Raw genomic sequence first — 21,062 nt, forward strand, 5'->3', positions numbered from 1 at the left:
ACCTCCAGTATTGCAGCCTCCTTAAGTTTTCTTTTTAAGTGGTTGATTACGCTATTTTCTGTTTCGTTTTCTTACTAGTGCAATGATCAACTTCAAATTTCACATATTTGTACGCTAATTCGACTTTCACTGCAATTATATCTGCTATATATATAGTACTAGTGAAAAGCATGAAATTCTACAATTTTGTATCTAAATAAAATACAAAGAAAACAAGAAAAATAAACTAACATAGCATATGATGCATGTCTTTTGAAAAAAGTAAATAAAAAATATTTATTATTTATGTAAATTTGGCATATGTTATTTATATATATATATTATTTAAAGTAGAAAATGTAGCTGTGAGTATTTTTCAAATATCTCAGTTAGTAATTTGTAAAACATTTTAATTTTTTTTTTGTATTTGTCTGGTCGATTTAAACTAAAACAAATTTATTAATGATAGACGAGTAATTATTTTGAAATAATATGGGAAGATGTTTCACATCAAAAATTAAAGCGATATGAAACAATTCATTATCCAATTAATTTTGAATTAAAAGATCAAAATTGAATAACTATATAAAATTGGTATCATCAACAATATTAAGCTAGATAATCAAATAATAATAATAATAATAATAATAATAATAATAATAATAATAATAATAATAATAATAATAATAAAAACTTATGGTTGATATTAAATAAAAGATGAAATTCTTAAATCAGTTGTAAGTCGTAACCATGAAAATTAATTAAACACTTATCAAATCTCCGATTATTTCAAATTCACTGTTATAAATAAAAAAAATCCAACCGAACCAATGTCTTAGATTGTCGGTGCATGAATTCACTGTATTGATCAACTCTCTTTTTTTTCCCTGAAATTTCTCTAAATATATGACAGAATAAACTTGCTAAAGCAACCAAGAACCGACAACACCCTCACGCGTTTGGATACCATATAATCATATCCTTGCCTCTTCGAATGTAAAATCATAATTAAAACCTCAAACCCTTTTAACACATATAGCCACGAATTCTTCTCTTCTTAGATACCATCAATCTCTACATCGTGTTTGCCTTTTGTTTCTAATGACCTCACGTTGTGGTTTCAAATGAATCTACTTCTTTTCTAGACAGCCAATATGTCACGTTTATGCAATTTTGCTTGTTTAGAGCCAGCCATGTCCATCATGTGAATCCATTAATCTATAATAGTAACCTTACTAAAACTCTAATTATCGAAATAAGTTTAAGAAAATAAAAATGAATTAACGTATTTATTTGTAAACTGCATTATTCGATGGGAAGAGATCTGAAGTTCTGCTGATCCCTTTGTTTTTATTGCGAAGTTGCGAGGGGAATCTGTCCTACTACGTGATTGTGGAGTAGCATGTGTGGTCTCAATTACCTTTTTCCCAATTACAATTTAGCCTTCTCCCACTTATATCAACTTATGATTCATAGCCCCACCTCTTATGAGATGATGTCCCATTTGTTCTCAGAAATTTGAGTAGGATTCACTCTTTAGCTAGTAGTACACACTATTGACTGTATGCTATTAAAAAATTTGCTCACTGAGATTGGATATACAAAATAGTTGCACGATTCAATTATACTTCCCTATTAAAAGAATTTGATAATCATTTTATATGTTGCTTGAATGTAGCTCAATTAACAATCTACACGTGCTTATGTTTTACGCCTTAAGTATTTAGTGAGCTTGTTTATGAATATTCACAATGTTAATATCATCCGATATAAAAAAAAAATATATATCATCCGATATAAATAATAGTCATTATCAAGCAAGACTATCATTTTACATCTAGAACATTTTGAAAAGTATCATTCAAAAGCTCCTACACAACTTTTATTCAGATGAATACAATATACGCCCATATTTATTTTTGGAGTGTAAATTTTGACCCCAAAAAAATCAGTGTTGATTGATGTCACTGATATTGAGTTTCTTTTTTTTTTTTGTCAACTGAATGATTATATTAATCTAACGGTCTGAAAAACTTAAAAGAGTACAACCGGAGGAAAACTCAACGGCAACAAGCTGAAAAACAAACACTACAACAACAAGAGAGATAGATGTGTTTAAGGAGTGAAGGAACCCGGAGAGATACTTCACTTGAGGTCCAAAAACTATTGTTTCATAGAACAATTGATGATAGTCGAAACGACGTTGATGCACTGTTGAGATTGGAATGTTGGCTGGCAAGAACTTTTGGTGAGAAGCTCCAGATCCGTATGCAACATACTCATCGAGGATATGAAGTCCTAACTGACTTGATTTGGCATTGAAACAACCATGATTAACTCTGAAACCAGCAAAACTCACTGAAGAGACTGGGTGAATCTCAAGCACAATGAAGAACATAACTATCCGTGAGGAAGATGATGAGACTAGGTGAGTCTCAAAAATACCAATACATACTTCAGAGCAGCCAATAGAGAGGAGGTTAACTGGATACGATGATACAGCCAGAACTTTGGTCAAGTCAAAGCATCTAACACCAACATTACCGTGCCGGGGTACGCGAGCTTTTGTGAAACCGAGTCTGAAAGGCTGATTCACGGAACCTGTCAACTTGGAGATGAGGCATAGACCGTCCGAGTTGTAGTTGAAGTACAATGATTGAGTTGGTGTAATCTTCCACGGGGAATCTCTGTTGAGGATAGCAGTTTCAGTTAGGTCGTATAGTTGACTCTGTGAAGAACCGTCGATGCTTGAAACGGCATAATGTGATGGACTCGCAATGGTGATGGAATTATAGATCTGGCGAGTCTACACTCTTGCACAGTAGTTTTAGCGACGAGGAGAATGAGAGGGCCATAGGTCCGGCCATGTGAAGAACCGTCGATGCTTGAGACGGCGTAGTGTGATAGAGTCGCATCGGTGAAATAATAATGAGTAAACCTGGCGAAACAACACTCTTGCACAATAGATCCGGCGGTCACTAGGAGAATGAGATTAAGACAATGTAACTTAGCTCCATAGAAACCTTGGCTAGATAGGCCTGCCTCGATGTCAGGTATAAAGTCGGTGGTAGAAAGACCGGAGAGGCAGCTATCAAGGGTGAAAAAACACAGCAGAGCAGTGACTCCTTGTCTGAACCTAGCTCGTTCCAGTCGGAGGAGGAGAGCAGGCGGAGGTGTGGCGGCCACAGAACAATGAATGACTCTGTTGGACCCACGCTCAGACTGAGAAGCTCCGGGGTTTCCGCTCGAACTAGGTGGAGTCGCGGTCTCAACGATGCGCTTGGAAGGAGCGGCGGCAAGACGAACTGGGGGAGCAAAGTTGAGACGTGATGGAGGAGCGGCGGCCAGGCGAGATGGAAGAGCGGCGGCGAGGCGAGATGGAAGAGCGGCGGCGAGGCGAGATGGAGGAGGGACGGCGGCGAGACGAGATGTAGAAGTGACGACGGCGAGGCGGAATGGGGGAGTGACGACGGTGAGACGGGATGGGGTAGTGACGACAGTGAAACGGGATGCGGGAGTGACGACGGCGAGAGGAGGAGCAGATCCGGCGAGAGGAGTGATGACGGCGAGGCGTTGTAGGAGAGCGACAGTGACGAGACGAGATGGAGGTGTGACAGTGACGAGACGAGCGGAAGAGAGACAAATAGATCCGGTGGTTTTGCAGTGCGGAGGATTGATGACGAAATGAGAAACGAGATACATGAGGAGGACGATGAAGCTAGACATGAGAGAAAAGGAAGGATGGCGACGCCAGCAAGCAGATCCGCCGCCGGCGTCGAGGGGGAAGATGACGTGCGCGGCCTCGTAATATGTGCCTGGGAACGTTTACGATATTGAGTTTCTTGAAAGTTGGAAAAAAACGTTTTAATTTACTCCCATTATAACTAACGGTGATAATGTGCAATAAATACATCATGGAGAGCAGGCACACAAGTCTCATACTCACACGGCAGTATAGGCCCAAAATGTTCTAAAATCGTTGGTCGACTGCATTGCCAATGTAAATATAGAACCCGACGAAACAATCAACAACTTTTTTTTTTTTGATCAAACCTTGTGCTTTCATTCATTCAATCTTAAACAGAAACAGAGTTTCCAACCCCAGATGGGTTGTTCGACAGCTGAAACAGAGCGTTCTTCGCCAACCTATCAGCTGGATCATTACAAGATCGAGAAATAAACATAAAAGAGATAGAAGAAAAGGAGCTACTCAACACGCCTAGGTCATGGAGTATTCCTCTAAGCGCAATCACAGTCTTGGAACCTGTAATCGCATCAATAAGAGACTTTGAATCTGAGCAACAGATTATGTCTTTGATCCCCGCAGAGATGGCCTTTGCAAGACCAGCTTTCATCGCTGAGGCTTCTGCTACAAGAGCTGAGGCAAGATAGCGGCGGGCTTCGGTTCCTTGGAAGGTTAGATTACCTAAAGAGTCGTTGCAGATCCAGCTGAGACCACCTGCACATGACGACCCATTCCAAGCAGCATCGGAGCATATTAAATGCGTTTGTGCTGGAACCAGAGGGAGAGAGTTTGGTTTTGGACAGTCTTTAGGCGAAACAGAGCTTTTGGTTCGGGGTGGTAGCGAGGCTTGCCACTCCTTTGCAGCTTTGATAGCTTTTGCAAGCATCTCCGTTTCCGAGAAAGACTTATCCTCAAACTTCAGTTGGTTTCTACTTGTCCACAAAACCCAAAAGATCCAAGGGTATAAGGGAGTGACCAGTCCAGTAGGTGGTAGATTAACCATTCGAGCACAGCCTTTGAGCAAGTCCTCCATAGAGTGACAAGAGCTACTGGACGGTATCATCATGGCTGGGACCAGTTCCCATACCTTTTTGGCTGTAGTGCAAGAGAACATAACGTGGAAGATTGTTTCTGGTTCCCCACATCTCTTACAGCTTCCATCAATTTGCATTCCTCTTTTGATCAGTGCCTCCCCCACTGCTAACGCATTACTTTTTAGCTTCCATAAGAACTGCCGAAGTTTTGGTGAGCATTGGACATTCCATACATACTGTTTCCAGTTGAAAGAGTCCTGCTGCTCTCCGTTGTGTAGCTTTGCTAATGCGTAGCCTGATCTCGTTGAATAGTTCCCAGACTTCTCGGGGTACCAGACCAGCTCATCTTCCAGGTGTTCTATTGGCGTTAGCTTCCTGATATGCGCCTCATATACTGGTACTCTGCATCTGATTTTTCCTACGTCCCAGTCAGAGGAGTTTGGCAGCATGAGGTCGCTGGCTAGGAGGTGTTGGTCCTGTTCTGTTGGTGGTCCTATCGGACAGACTTGCGCCTCTGTCGATAGCCAATTATCACTCCACACCTTTATGTTCCTGCCATTTCCAATAGACCATCCCAATCCTTTTTTTAAAATTTCCCTACCTGCTAGTATCCCTCGCCAGCCATGAGAGGCAGAGTTCGGTGGTGAGCACTCAAGGAACTCCGAGCTGTGGCAGTACTTGTTCAGTAGGATCTTCCCGAGTAGAGAAGTGGGGTTTTTCATAAGTCTCCAAGCATGTTTTGCTAGTAGAGCATCATTAAAAACCTCTATCTCGCGAAAGCCGAGACCCCCTGCACTTTTGGGGTAAGTTAACTTGTTCCAGGAGATCCAGCACATCTTCTGAATCTCCGGTTTTACATCCCACCAGAAACGGGTAAGCACAGATTGGATCTGTTTGCAGAGTGATGCCGGGAGTTTGAAGCAAGACATCGTATACGTAGGCATCGCCGCCAGCACTGCTTTTAGCAAAACCATCTTGCCCGCTCCTGATAAGTATCTACTGGTCCAAGAGTGAGCTCTTTGTTTGATACGATCCACTATGGATGAGAAGATATCTCGCTTCTTGCGTCCAAAATGCTCTGGTAGCCCGAGATACTTCCCAACGCCACCCTCGTTACAGATATTGAGCTCCCTTTTGACCCGAGTTTTGCACTCCTGGTTTGTCTTCGACGAAAAGGTAATGGCTGATTTTGCTCTGTTGATACACTGCCCTGAGGCCTTTTCGTACTTGAGGAGTATAGAGGATAGAGTGGCACAGCTTGCTGCACTAGATTTTCCGAAAAACATCGTGTCGTCCGCGAATAACAAGTGATTTATCGGGGGGCAGTGTCGGCCAACCTTTACTCCTGGTAATGTTCCATCAGCTAAGGCTTTGTTGCAGAGACCCGACAAGACTTCCGTACAAAGGATGAAGAGGTACGGAGATAACGGGTCACCCTGCCTTAATCCTCGGGATGGGATAAATATCCCTTGTGGCCCTACATTAATAAGGAAAGCGTACGAAACCGACGAAACACATTCCATGATCCAGCCGATCCATATCTCATGGAACCCCAATCTTTGTAGTACTTCCCGCAGGAAGTTCCACTCAATCCTGTCGTAGGCTTTGCTCATGTCTGTTTTTACCGCCATTGACACATGCTTTTTTGCTCCCGATTTCCTCAAGTAGTGCAGGACCTCGTGGGTAATCAACACATTATCGGAGATAGCTCTCCCCGGCACAAAGGCCGACTGAGATGGTGAGATCAGAGAGTGGAGCAGCGGCTGTAGCCTTTTGGAGAGGATCTTGGCTATAATCTTATAGTGCGTGTTGCACAACGCAATTGGTCTGTAGTCCGAGACCTTTTTGGCTCCTGTACCCTTGGGAATCAGCCTTATATGGGTTTCATTTTGTCTCGGGTGAATGTAGCTCGTTTCAAAGAAAGCTCTAATATCCCGGTACACGTCATCTCCGATTATGTCCCAAAAAGTTTGATAGAAGTCCGCCGAGAACATAACTATCCGTGAGGAAGATGATGAGACTCTAGGTGAGTCTCAAAAATACCAATACATACTTCAGAGCAGCCAATAGAGAGGAGGTTAACTGGATACGATGATACAGCCAGAACTTTGGTCAAGTCAAAGCATCTAACACCAACATTACCGTGCCGGGGTACGCGAGCTTTTGTGAAACCGAGTCTGAAAGGCTGATTCACGGAACCTGTCAACTTGGAGATGAGGCATAGACCGTCCGAGTTGTAGTTGAAGTACAATGATTGAGTTGGTGTAATCTTCCACGGGGAATCTCTGTTGAGGATAGCAGTTTCAGTTAGGTCGTATAGTTGACTCTGTGAAGAACCGTCGATGCTTGAAACGGCATAATGTGATGGACTCGCAATGGTGATGGAATTTATAGATCTGGCGAGTCTACACTCTTGCACAGTAGTTTTAGCGACGAGGAGAATGAGAGGGCCATAGGTCCGGCCATGTGAAGAACCGTCGATGCTTGAGACGGCGTAGTGTGATAGAGTCGCATCGGTGAAATAATAATGAGTAAACCTGGCGAAACAACACTCTTGCACAATAGATCCGGCGGTCACTAGGAGAATGAGATTAAGACAATGTAACTTAGCTCCATAGAAACCTTGGCTAGATAGGCCTGCCTCGATGTCAGGTATAAAGTCGGTGGTAGAAAGACCGGAGAGGCAGCTATCAAGGGTGAAAAAACACAGCAGAGCAGTGACTCCTTGTCTGAACCTAGCTCGTTCCAGTCGGAGGAGGAGAGCAGGCGGAGGTGTGGCGGCCACAGAACAATGAATGACTCTGTTGGACCCACGCTCAGACTGAGAAGCTCCGGGGTTTCCGCTCGAACTAGGTGGAGTCGCGGTCTCAACGATGCGCTTGGAAGGAGCGGCGGCAAGACGAACTGGGGGAGCAAAGTTGAGACGTGATGGAGGAGCGGCGGCCAGGCGAGATGGAAGAGCGGCGGCGAGGCGAGATGGAAGAGCGGCGGCGAGGCGAGATGGAGGAGGGACGGCGGCGAGACGAGATGTAGAAGTGACGACGGCGAGGCGGAATGGGGGAGTGACGACGGTGAGACGGGATGGGGTAGTGACGACAGTGAAACGGGATGCGGGAGTGACGACGGCGAGAGGAGGAGCAGATCCGGCGAGAGGAGTGATGACGGCGAGGCGTTGTAGGAGAGCGACAGTGACGAGACGAGATGGAGGTGTGACAGTGACGAGACGAGCGGAAGAGAGACAAATAGATCCGGTGGTTTTGCAGTGCGGAGGATTGATGACGAAATGAGAAACGAGATACATGAGGAGGACGATGAAGCTAGACATGAGAGAAAAGGAAGGATGGCGACGCCAGCAAGCAGATCCGCCGCCGGCGTCGAGGGGGAAGATGACGTGCGGCGGCCTCGTAATATGTGCCTGGGAACGTTTACGATATTGAGTTTCTTGAAAGTTGGAAAAAAACGTTTTAATTTACTCCCATTATAACTAACGGTGATAATGTGCAATAAATACATCATGGAGAGCAGGCACACAAGTCTCATACTCACACGGCAGTATAGGCCCAAAATGTTCTAAAATCGTTGGTCGACTGCATTGCCAATGTAAATATAGAACCCGACGAAACAATCAACAACTTATCTAGTCAAAATACTCCAACGGTAGAATATTTATGACTTCTTTTTTTTCGTCTACCGTTGGAATATTTATGACTTCTAGTCTATAAAAATAAGTAAAGAAGAAAAACAGAAGCACATAGTTTTTTTATGATTTAATTTGATTTTGCTAAACCATTTGTGATGAAACCTGATTGACTTTATTACACTGCAAATTTAAATTCTTAAATCTTTGTTCTGGGAGAGATGTCTAGGCTATATTTTAACATTGGATACCAAGGTTACATTTAGACTCAAAAACAAATATGTTTTGTTTTTGTTTTTAAAATTTGAAACGAAATAAATATATAGAGGGGAATTTGTTGGGAGAGGAGTGGTAGATACTTAATTCATCTGCAAGTACATTCGTCGCATTCTCGTGATTAGGACGGTAAAATATCTGTAAATTTTGATTTAATTTGTTATTAGATTCAATTTAAACTGAAAATTTTGGATATCCGCAATTATGTAAAGCAAAAGACAAAGACTAATATTCTTAAAAACTGATATCTTTTCAGATCCATTATATGCATATACATACATATATTTAAAGAATTAAGAATTATATATATAAGTTATATAATTGTTATATTGTATATTAAGTTTTCTAATAGTTTTATTTACAAAATTTATTAAATTATTTATTATAATTTAGAAAAGAAATAAAATTATTGTTTTCATATTATTATTTTATATTATTTTTAGAATTGTTTATTTATATTTTACGGATTATACCGGATATCTGGTCAAATATTTTAAATTTTATAGATATCACCGGATATCCGAGTGGTTATGAATCGAATTTGATTGAATAATTAATTATTTGAACGAAACAAAACTGGACTATGAATAATTCTAAAAATCTGGATATCCGATTCGTGTCCATCTGGATATATATATATAATCTTAAATATTGTATATTTGTCAACACGTGGCAAAATCAGTTAGACAAAAAGATGCCAAGTATGAATGCCTGGGCTGAAGTGGCAGATATGAGAAGATCTGGTTGGTGCATAGATATACCTTGCCATCACCATATATTAACACTGCTCGACAAGCTGTCACCGCCCCTAACTGTTTTCCTCGCCTGCCAATTATCTCTCGATAATCTCTATAATATTATTTGAAAAGTCAGTTTCCTATGTGTTGTGTTCACGTTAACTCTCACATTGGTTTATTACAATGATACCCTTAATGAATCAAATATATATCTAATTATCATTATTATATGCCTGTTTTATTTTATTTTTCCTTTTTTATTTAGGTTTTCTTTTTATTTTTTATTTTAAAATAACCTATATATCTAAGAAAATTAAAAATTAAAAAAAAAACGAAAATACATTTTATATATAGTGTAATTCATAAAAAGGAAAGTTCACAAAATAATCTTGATTTTAATTCTTAAGAGAGTTAATTTTTGAGATATCCAATAAAAATATTACATCTAATTTAGTTTGATTTTTAAAATTTTCACAATATAATATATTATAAAAAGGAAAAGTCTAAAAAATTTTAAAAACTGAATTTAGAAACGAAAATATATGTACATATAATATGATTTCATTAAAAAGGAAAGTTCACAAAATAGATTTATTCCATTTAAAAAAAACATAAAATATACTTTTGAAGTAAAAAATAAATTATTTATATCTATTCTTTCTTTGCTGGAAAACTATATTTTCATATAATTTGATTTCATAATAATGAATTTCACACATATAAATAATCTTGATATTAGAAAAAAAAAGAAAATTGTATTTGTTTTGACAAATTTTTTTGAGTAATACAAATATATATTTTCAAAGTGATTATATAAAATAATTAAGTAACATAAATTGATATAATATAATTTCTTAAAAGTAATCACAAATAGTTTTACTGCTTATTTTTAAGAGATAATAAAATACAAAATAAATTTCAACAATAAACGCATTTTGATCAAATAATTATAAAATATTTTTTGATCAAATAATAGAATAACACTAATTTTTTTAAACGAGTAGGTATTATATTTTATCATAATTAAAAAAAATCTTAGCATTTATTTTCCTTTTTAATTTTATGTTTTATGTTTGTGGAACTTAATATAACCATAATAAAAATACCCTAGAAAATCTGAGTTTTCATTTACAAGATTATTTGAAATATTTTTTTAATTTAAATAAATTTCAGTTTACCATTCAACATATCCAAAGCATAAAATTATTTAAAATTTATAAAATATTTTTATTTATTAATTACTTATATTTATAACTTAATATTGTTCATCACTTTATCTTCTAATATTTGTTTAAAAAATTAACATATAATTTGATAAATATTACCAAATACATACACATTTAATTAAACGATAAATAAAATAAAATTTGACTTAATTATATAAAAAATAATTATACTTCAGTTTTCATTTGAAAAAAAAATGTTTAACTTAGTATACTCACAACATGAGTGAATCCAACTTATATCTAAAATCATAGATTTAAATACAATAAGAATATATAACTTTATAATAATATTTTATTTATTTTATAAATATAAATTATAGGATAACTCAAAACATATTAACAAGTGAAAATAAAATATTAATCAACTGTCACAATTTAGTTATTTTGTAGAATTTATATATATACATGAGATTTCAGAATATTATTGTTATATTAATTTATGTAAGTAGGAATCAGATACTTTAGTTTATTTTTTTTATTTTTTCATTCTAAGAATAAAATATCTTAAGTTATACATAGTTTTACTAAAATATATTTAGATATCTAAGACAACAACCAATTTAAATGCAAATAAGAAAATTAATCAAAATTTAAATATATTTTGAATAAAAATATTGTAGTTGAATTTATAAAAATATATGTAATCCAATATATCCAAATGATAACTAAATCGACCATAAAAACAATTAAACTGATAGAAGATAACATATCTAAAATCATGTCTAAACTAAATTAATGTAGTATTATTGATATAAATTTTATATACAAATTACAAACTACTTTAAAACTAAAACTAAATATCAATCAATTATTGTAGTATATTCACTTTACAAATATTTATATCCGTGCATGAGCACGGGAAAATCACCTAGTACAAAATAAACAAAAATCTCTTACAAATATTAGTTTTCGTTTTTATAAATATTATGAAAGTTAATCATTTTTTTGTAAGCAACTCAAACAAACTCATATAAACTTTTTAAATCTACTGAAAATTCTACATTCATATAAACGACAAACAACATTTTTTTTGTATTGTACGCGAGCATGTCCGCCCAATAAAAGTTAATCATATTAACTTGAAATTGGCACTTATGATATTTCAATTTTAGGTTACTATTTTTGATGATGGTGGCGCGGATGCATAAAGATTAAAGTGTGTTTATTAAAAAAAAATATTGAAGAGTGTTATATTAGTAGTGTGCATGATTTTTTTTTTTTGACTAAGCATGTTCTTTGTCAACAAGAAGAAAAAAAGTGAAAGTTCATGTATCTAATAGGGTGGACATTTTATCCGTTTAACTTAATTCGATTCGTTATTCACTTTTATTCAATCCAAAAATTCGGATATCCATAAGTCTTCAAAGCAAATCAAATACTAAAAATCACAAATACTAAAAAAATTAAAGACGGATATCCGATCCGCTCTGGCCTTTATACAAATAGATGTATAATTATAAAAAGAATATTAAATCGTTATAAAACTATAATTTTTCTAAAATATTTGTTTATAATATAAATTATTAATATTAAAATTTATAAAACATATAGTTTCATTAATATTTTACTTTATATTTTTATTATGTAAAACAATATTTCTAAAAGATAAATTGGTATTATAGTTTCTAAATTTATTTGTATTGAAAAAATGGATGAAGTATCCGTGAATATTCGAAAATATCAAAAATAATTTTGGATATCCGTATTTTTGCGAAACAAAATAAATCAGAAAATCATATATCCGTAATTCTGTAAAGTACAAAGCAAACCACAAATACTGAAAATATGCTATTATTCGATCCGTGCTTAGGCCTGACTAAACTACAGAAGCTAATCACTAAAAGTTCAGAACTGTTATTTATTTATGAAATGAACTCGAATTCCGAAAGAAGAAAAAAACTAAAGCTTCATCCATTACTTCTTAAGTTTTTAAACTATCAAAGTATATTTATAAGTCAGCAGATAACAAATGAAAAACATTAGTTCCATGAGGTATCTTTTTTGTTAAAAGAGAAATTTTACTATACAAACAAATAAGTATAGATTGAATGCCCAGCCACCTACATGGGTTTCCTGGACTGGATATGAAGCTTTGACTATTTCACGTGAGAACTAAGAAATGCGATAGCTTTGATATTTAGTGTATATCTTTTGACAACTTTCATGACATAAATAATACATTGACTGACTAGATCTCATAAGAGTTCGGGTCGTGTGTATACTGTGTGATTCACAACTGATGTCCCATTGAATGCGGGCAACGTGGAGCCGTTCATTTGATTTTTTTTTCTCCTTTGGAACTCGATTTGATAACCTAAAAATTTCTTTTCATATTCTTCTATGCTAATATGCAAGTGAACTTTTTGGCGGCAATGCTAAAAATGCTGTTAAGAAATATAGAAATATAGAAATATAGAAAGAATTTTTCTTGGGTTCACCCCCTATGGTGAACCTTTAGGTTCACCCCCTATGGTGAACCATTTTAAATCTAATATCTTTTAATTAAAGAAACAAAATAACTTTCCAAATTATTTTATGCTTTTAAAATAAATAAAAAAGATGAAATAAATAAAAATAACAATAGTTCTAAAAAAAGAGAATTTAAAAAAATATTTATTTATAAGATTTAGAGTTTAGTGTTTAAGATTTATAGTTTAGAATTTATCCAAATGTTTATTATTTTCCAAGGGTTAGAATTTACCCAAGGGTTTAGGGTTTTTACCCAAGGGTTTAAGGTTTAGGATTAGAGTTTAGGGTTTAGTGTTTTGTTGACAACATGTTTAATATTTTTCCAAGAGTTTAGGGTTTACCCAATGGTTTATGATTTAGGATTAGAGTTTAGGGTTTAGTATTAGAGTTTAGGGTTTAGTTGACAACATTATTTTTTTTAATTCGTTTTTATATACTATTTTTATTTATTTTTAAATTTTATTTTGAAAAGATAATATAATTTGACAAGTTATTTGTTTCCTTAATTAAAAGATACTAAATCTAAAATGGCAATTTTCTATTGGTTAGTGAACCTAAAGGTTCAACTTAGGGAGTGAACCCAAGAATAACTCATATAGAAATATATTTGTGACCGATTATAAAGTGACAATTAAGCTTAATAGAAAATAAATTCAGTCGAGTTAAATTTTTTTTTATTTTGCTGATCTATGAAACGCCTCACATAAGTAAACTCGATACTCTTTACTTTGCCGAAACAATTAGATATACAAAGCTACAAAAGTTTAGATATAATTGTTCGTTACAAATCTACCTTCACTACGTAGAAATACTGAAACAGTAATCGAACTTTTAAAGTTTACTTTTGACAAAAAAATAAAAAATAGCCAAGAAGATTTCTCAGTCTCTCTCTCTCTCTCTCACTCTAACTTTGGAGTTCCCTCCCTCCATAAATAGTCCTTGCTCCTCAGTCCTCACCATCATCTCTCCAATTAACAAAGCCTAACTCTTCTTTAACAAGAGCGCAATTTCGAAATTGCTCTTGTTCTTTCTTCATCTTCTTCTTTACTCTCAGAGTAATTTAAAACCTCTTAATAATAACACAAACAAAAATGGCTATTATAAAAGTAGCAATTCTGTTTACTACATATGTTCTCTTTAGCCTCGCCGACGCAAGAATTCCCGGCGTCTACTCCGGTGGCGCGTGGCAAAACGCACACGCCACTTTCTACGGCGGCAGCGACGCCTCTGGCACTATGAGTAAGTCCACGAAAAACAGAGTAAATGCACCGAAGAAAGCTTCATTTTGACAAAATTGTTGTTTTTTTTATAGGAGGAGCTTGTGGTTACGGTAACCTTTACAGCCAAGGGTACGGAACCAACACGGCTGCCTTGAGTACGGCGTTGTTTAACAACGGTATGAGTTGTGGAGCCTGCTTCGAGCTAAAGTGCGCCAACGACCCACAATGGTGCCATTCAGGTAGCCCATCTATCCTCATTACCGCAACCAATTTCTGCCCACCAAACTTTGCTCAGGCCAGCGATAACGGTGGGTGGTGCAACCCGCCACGTGAACACTTCGACCTAGCCATGCCTGTATTCCTCAAGATTGCTCAATACCGTGCCGGCATTGTCCCTGTCTCATACCGCAGGTATAAAATCTTGTATCACAAGAACATAGAAGCATATCAAAATTTTAACCTAATAGTTGAGCATTTCGAAGTATAGACCTCTTAAAACTAATGTAAGTTCTCAATGTATTTAGAAACAATCTTTTTTTTTAAGAGAAAGGGTTTAATAGAAAACAATCTCTTGTTGTGTGTTATTAAAATATTTTGTTTAAGATAATATATTAGACGAATGCAAATTTGGTTTAAGTTTAGGTGTTCTCTAATACGAAAACTAATCCATACATTCATGCAAGTAAGTTAGTAAAAGAGTGTGAAATGTTTGGTCTTCTTTTGTAGGGTGCCATGCAGAAAGAGAGGAGGAATAAGGTTCACAATCAACGGTCACCGTTACTTCAACTTGGTTCTGATAACTAACGTTGCGGGAGCAGGAGACATCGTGAGGACGAGTGTGAAAGGTTCAAGGACTAGTTGGATGAGTCTGAGCAGGAACTGGGGTCAGAACTGGCAATCTAACGCTGTTTTGGTTGGTCAGTCACTTTCTTTTCGTGTCACCGGCAGTGACCGTAGAACCTCTACTTCATGGAACATCGTTCCTTCTAACTGGCAGTTTGGTCAAACCTTTGTCGGGAAGAATTTCAGGGTCTAAAGTGAGTTTCGAGAAACTAAACATTGAAGTGGTCGAGACAAAAGAAATCTCTCCGCTAATTGAGGGGAGAATAGTATCTTTGACTTTTTGTGTGTATTTTCTTTTTAATGTTTTTGTTTTTGTTTTTGGGAGTTTGTTTTTTAATTGTGAGTTATATAGCTGAAGTGGCTGTGAGAAAATCTTGGAACAGCCCGCAGCTAAAAGTATTTTACATTGGTTGGGTTGTAAGTTACTTATGTTGTAATACTATTTACTAATCTTCGTGTTTGTTGCTAACTAGCCATTGCAAAACAGTTACTCTGACACAGTAGTACAGTACTGCTCTGACACTAAAGTGCAGTAGTATGTAGCTAATGCACGTTAGTGTAAAGTGATAGATTCTCAAGGTTCCCACTTAGATTTTGTGACGAGAAGCAAAGTAAATAATGCCTTTAATAAGTGGGAATTGTTTTTTTTTTGACCGATGAATTGAAAAGTAAATAACTAAAGTATTTTCCGACAGCATTTGATGCGAACCCAGCACAATTCGACAAGGTCCTTCACTTGTTATTCATTATGATTTTCTTTTTGGTGATATGAACCGGGACATGCCTTAAACTTTTTTTTTTGTAAAATAAATTTAGCTAACATTATTATTTGATTCCATTATACACTATATGTTTTATAAAAAGAAATTTAAGAAAGAACAATAATTTAAGAAGATAGATGTTATAATTTTATACATATTTTCATGATGATAAATTATAAAAAAATTAAACCAATTGAATTTTTGGATAACCATTGATTTAAACTTATTAGAACTGTTAATCATACAAAATAATGCATTTATGAGTTATATTTTAATTTGTTTTTTTAATCTGTGTCTTAGTTCTTACTATGTGTAAAAAACTAGTACTATCTATTAATTCGAAAAGTATTTTAAATTGTTTTATTTTTTATTCTTCTGATTCGATTAATAAAACTGAGTAGAATACAACTTTGAATTACAAAGCCAGAAGAAACATTAATATCCCTGAAAACTTAGCCAAATAAAGGGAAACACACTTCCAAACGAAGGAAACTAAAACAAGTACTGAACTAGTTAAGGATCTTCAAACAAAACCAAATGCAATACTTAAGATTAGAAGATAGAAGAGAGGAGTCTCATAAGCCAAAATCAGCCGGCTTGCATTGAAATCACACATGACAGAGCAATGAGGAGAACCAGACACAAGAACCAAGAACCAAACCTCGTTTGAACCACCCGTTCACAACGATCGAGCCAGAACTGAGAACACAAGGGGAATCACCACAAAGAACCAATAAGAAACAACACCTGGGAGTGGGATTAAAACCCCCTACTCAAACACACTTTCAACAACTTGCCAAAGACCTAACCTTTTTATTCAGCTCCACACAAGGGAACCACCAAAGGTCAAGAGAGGAAGAAGACAAGCTGAGATGAACACTTATTTTAAATTGTTTTATATTATTCTTATTAGATTCGGATTAATTATGAGCTTCCAACTTAAAACCAATTGACAATTAATGGATTGACCATAACCCTTTATATATTATATAATTATTTTTCCAACTACCGATGTGAGACTTTATTCATCAACACTCTCCCCCACGCACATGCGTGGACAACTGTGGGAATACCATCCACGGAGTGGCCCAACATCGGGTGACTCTTTTTAATTTAACTTTGATCCACAAGGATCGACCGCTCTGATACCATATTAGATTCGGGTTAATTATGGACTTCCAACTTAAAACCAATTGGCAATTAGTGGATTGACCATAACCTTTTATATATTGCTTAATTATTTTTCCAACTACCGATGCGGGACTTTATTCATCAACAATTCTACTTTTAAGGGTTTAATTTAATTCATGAAAGCATCAGGTATAAAAGCTGGCGGTTTGAAATTGTTGCAACTCCTGCGTCAGTCATGCTAAAAACTCCTTTGATGGTTGGTCGAGTTACAAAGAGTAAAAAGTTTGGTTTGAGAAATTTCACTATGGCATTCTGTTAATTTACGTTGTTTTTTGATACTCTTTATGCCCTCTAGGCTCTATTCTCTAGTCTTGGAACATAAGAGAATGAGAGCCTTGAGTGAGTTTTGAGACAGTAGTGTCTAGAAAAGAACGTTGGTAGTGATGTGGCAAAAGATTATGTCTTAGTGAAAGACTGTTGCGTCTCTCATGATTAAGTCTTGCCAATGTCCTCTTCTGCTCGGTCATCTCTTGCATTTGTCTCTACTAGTAGCATAGTTTAAGCTTCATCTCTTCGATTTCTCCCTACTATTGACTCAAGGGCGTAATTAACCAATCTATACCGCATAAAGTAAAGTTGATTATAACTCAATACATAAACGGAGAAGATGGTAAGAACAATATAAAACCGGTTGTGCCTTGGTTTTACATTCGTGATTAATTTCATAAGGTCTTCATTTGCTTCATATAAGCTGTTTTTTTTTTGTATAATTTTCCCTCCAAAACAACCTAAAATACTTTACCTAACGCTTAAGTTACAACAGCCAATAAAAGGCGAATTTGGATTTGTGCTTTTTTTTTGTCTTGTATTTGCATCACTGATTAACTTCAGGTGTCCTGAATTTTATCATTGAATAATTGTTGATTCCAAAACTGGAGATCTATAGGAAAAATCTCTACATAAAATGTTCTAACAAAAAACAATACAACTGTGGTTACAACACAACAAGAGAAGTTACCACATATATACTTCACTCGATATCATAGCACATGAGGAAGCCTAAAGGCCAAATCACATGTTTCTCTAAGGTTGAGTATGTGACTTGTTACCATGTATCCATTATAAATCTCGCCCTTCACGGTTTGTCCGTCCATAACCGTATTTGAATTGTTCATCACGGAATTAACCAGCTTAATGCCTGCTAAAAGGTCTTTGTTTAAGCCGTGTTTCCGGTAACTTAGCTCCGGTTTTAAAACCCTGTTTCTTAGCATCCTTAACCGGGTTGGGCTGAGTCGGTTTCCCCAAATTGTCCTGAAGTTTTTGCAAGGCACGGACCACTTGGTCCATGGTTGGGCGTGACTTGGGTTGGATAGAGAGACACTGCACCGCAATGCTGGCTAATCTCACTGCCTCTTCGGGTAGGTACTGTGTGTCTAGCCGAGAGTCCACAATTTGGAGAACCTTGCTTTTGCTTGTTAGGTAAGGTCGAGCCCATTCCACGAGTTTTTCTTCTTTAGCCGGCCTGTTATGGTCCAGTGCTTGTTTACCAGTTAAAATCTCTAATAGCACAACTCCGAAACTGTAAACATCGCTTCTTGCATTTAAATGACCTGAAAGTATATAAAATTAGGAAAATGAAACAAGGATTCAAACAATATGCACTCACAGAATTTCGTTGGAGAAAAGATCTCATATCGGAAATATAAAAATGGGTTCAACCAATATAGTTTTAAATTGAAAATTCAAGAAATTTAACAAATCTTATCAACCTTTGGTTGACTTTGTACCTGAAGACATATACTCGGGAGCCGCATAACCATATGTACCCATAACCCTGGTACTAACATAGCTTCGATCACCCGTTGGACCATCCCTAGCTAGTCCAAAGTCAGAAAGTTTTCCATTGTAGTCCTGTCAATGGAACCCAAAAGTCATCAGTAAAAAAGTGAGACCATCTAATTCATTCAATACGTGGTTCTCTGCCTTACAGCGTCAAGCAAAATGTTGGAGGCCTTAATGTCTCGGTATATCACTTTGACAGGGTCACTATGAAGAAACGCAAGCCCTTTGCTGCATCCAGCGCAACCTTGACCCGTAGAAACCATGGGAGCGGCTTAAAATATGTACCTCCTGTTTCAAAACCACTTACATCAGTACATATACACAACACAAAAACAAGATTGTTAGGAGATTTTGGAGATCACAAAAATCGCCTAAAATATATTTTCTTGTAGTTATTAAGAAAGTTACTATTCATGTACAAATTAGATTTTCTATTCTATTATGTAAAGAAATTTCTAGATAAGTTATGCATTTTGTATAAATAAGAATACAAGGCTAATGAATAAATCGAGAGAAACTATTATACTACTAAACTTATCAAAGATGTTTCATCAATAGAATCAATAGGACTTACTTCTGAATAGATGGTTCTCAAGACTTCCTTTTTGCATGAACTCATATACAAGAAGATGGTGTTCATCCTCCAAGCAATAACCAACCAGTTTCACTAGATTTGGGTGACTCAACTGTCCCAGGTAGTTAATCTCTGTCTGCATCAGAACAGAACACAAGAGCTCAGACACAATCACACACACATAACTCTCAAAGTTTGAGGGACATGAACACTACTGTACCAGCCATTCACGGTGACCTTGAAAACCTTCTTGGTTAAGCTTTTTAACGGCGATGACTAAACCGGTTCCGGGTCTAGTCGGAGTGAGACTGGTTTCATCCAACCAGCCTTTAAAGACACAACCGAACCCACCTTCGCCGATCACACTGTCCGGTCTGAAGTTTCTTGTGGCGAGTTTGAGCTCGTTGAAGGTGAAGCTCTTGACGGGGGTAGAATCAAGAATCTCCCCTTCTGTCTTCTGAGCTGCAGCCACCGTGGACGAAGATTTCCCGCTCGAGATGCTTAAACCGTAAAGATCGCTGCTCTTACCTGAACAGACACAAACATATGTTAAAACCAAACTCAAGCCTGGAGCAAATCAACATAGCGAAGAAGGAGATGGTACCATTGTTGAAAAGGTTATCGGCTTTGACACACGAGCTGAAGCAAGAACCCATTAAGCTAAGAAGAAGTTCGTTATCTCCACTTTCTTGATTCTTGAGCGTTCTTGTCCAGCTTCTTGAGGAGGATATTGTTTGTGAGCGCGGAGGATAAGAGGAATTATAGGAAACTTTTGACAACCCACACGGCGTAAAAAGAGAGAGAAAGAGAGAGATGTGAACAGAGATGGCGAGGTGAAGAAATGAGAAAGAGGGTTGGTGTGTTAATGAGAGGCACGAGGGGGCTTTGGCCTTGTCTTTTTGTGTGAAATAAAGTCAAACAAATGGACACAGTTTGGCGAAAAGATGAAAAGGTCGTTTGATTCTAGTATTTGATATACGCGATTTGTCTGACCCATTCCCTTTTATTTTTAAAAAAAGTCTTACGAAATGTTTTGGCAAATATCCTTATTGAAGATTTTATTTCCAGAAAGTTGAGAAGAAAATTGTCAGTGAAATTACTGGTTTTGGATGCTGTTTTTGTTACCGTCCATATAACCATTTATGGGGATGACAAACAAACACGAGGATTTCATATTTGCTGTCGTAACAAAATATTTATTTCACATCAGGTGTGTCATCATCAGTTATCACTGTCATGTCGTGTTGTGTGAACAGTAAAAGATAAAACATGTATAAATTAAATTTAGGAAAATTAGTTATTTAAGATTTTTTAAGAGCTGGTTATCACTGAAGTTTGTAATTGGTATCAATGAGTTTGATAGGGTTCCACTATTTGCAATCGCGTTAACAATACTTTTAGTTGAAATTAAAGTAATTGTTTTTTCTTTTTGAACAAAAAAAAAAAAAAAAAAAAAAGTAATTGTTTTTCTTAAGGTCAAACAAGTTAACAGTGATTGTTAGTGACGCAATTTGAGGTCCAGGGTGTGACGTCAACTCTCCAATTACCAATTAATTTGGTACAAACTATCTAAAGACTGTTCATCAAA

General features: G+C 36.2%; 3 protein-coding genes across 3 annotated transcripts; 1 reads left to right on the forward strand and 2 right to left on the reverse strand.

Annotated features, from left to right (window-relative positions):
• Positions 1-4,055: 4,055 nt before the first annotated feature.
• On the reverse strand, positions 4,056-6,752 carry LOC108845291 (uncharacterized). The gene has a single exon (XM_018618521.1). It carries the CDS (start codon positions 6,750-6,752, stop codon positions 4,056-4,058), a length of 2,697 nt encoding a protein of 898 aa, XP_018474023.1.
• A 7,302-nt stretch (positions 6,753-14,054) lies between these two features.
• LOC108839208 (expansin-A4) lies at positions 14,055-15,635 on the forward strand. The gene is made up of 3 exons (XM_018612018.2): positions 14,055-14,342; positions 14,416-14,734; positions 15,050-15,635. The coding sequence occupies exons 1-3, from the start codon at positions 14,195-14,197 to the stop codon at positions 15,357-15,359; spliced, it is 777 nt and encodes a 258-aa protein (XP_018467520.1). The 5' UTR covers positions 14,055-14,194; the 3' UTR covers positions 15,360-15,635.
• A 2,304-nt stretch (positions 15,636-17,939) lies between these two features.
• On the reverse strand, positions 17,940-20,338 carry LOC108845801 (serine/threonine-protein kinase BIK1). Its single transcript, XM_018618975.2, is given in 7 exon segments — positions 17,940-18,668; positions 18,846-18,969; positions 19,047-19,129; positions 19,132-19,188; positions 19,475-19,610; positions 19,695-20,002; positions 20,079-20,338. Coding segments are annotated over 7 exon segments (1,179 nt in total). The 5' UTR covers positions 20,131-20,338; the 3' UTR covers positions 17,940-18,249.
• Positions 20,339-21,062: the final 724 nt, after the last annotated feature.

This window comes from Raphanus sativus, chromosome 3 (assembly GCF_000801105.2).
Source record: "Raphanus sativus cultivar WK10039 chromosome 3, ASM80110v3, whole genome shotgun sequence".
Taxonomy (NCBI): domain Eukaryota; kingdom Viridiplantae; phylum Streptophyta; class Magnoliopsida; order Brassicales; family Brassicaceae; genus Raphanus; species Raphanus sativus.

Coding starts and splice junctions, on each gene's coding strand:
- LOC108845291 (XM_018618521.1), bottom strand. CDS start 6,752: ATGTTCTCGGCGGACTTCTATCAAACTTTTTGGGACATAATCGGAGAT.
- LOC108839208 (XM_018612018.2), top strand. CDS start 14,195: ATGGCTATTATAAAAGTAGCAATTCTGTTTACTACATATGTTCTCTTT. Junction 14,343..14,415: donor CGACGCCTCTGGCACTATGA/GTAAGTCCACGA, acceptor TTTTTTTTATAG/GAGGAGCTTGTGGTTACGGT. Junction 14,735..15,049: donor GTCCCTGTCTCATACCGCAG/GTATAAAATCTT, acceptor CTTCTTTTGTAG/GGTGCCATGCAGAAAGAGAG.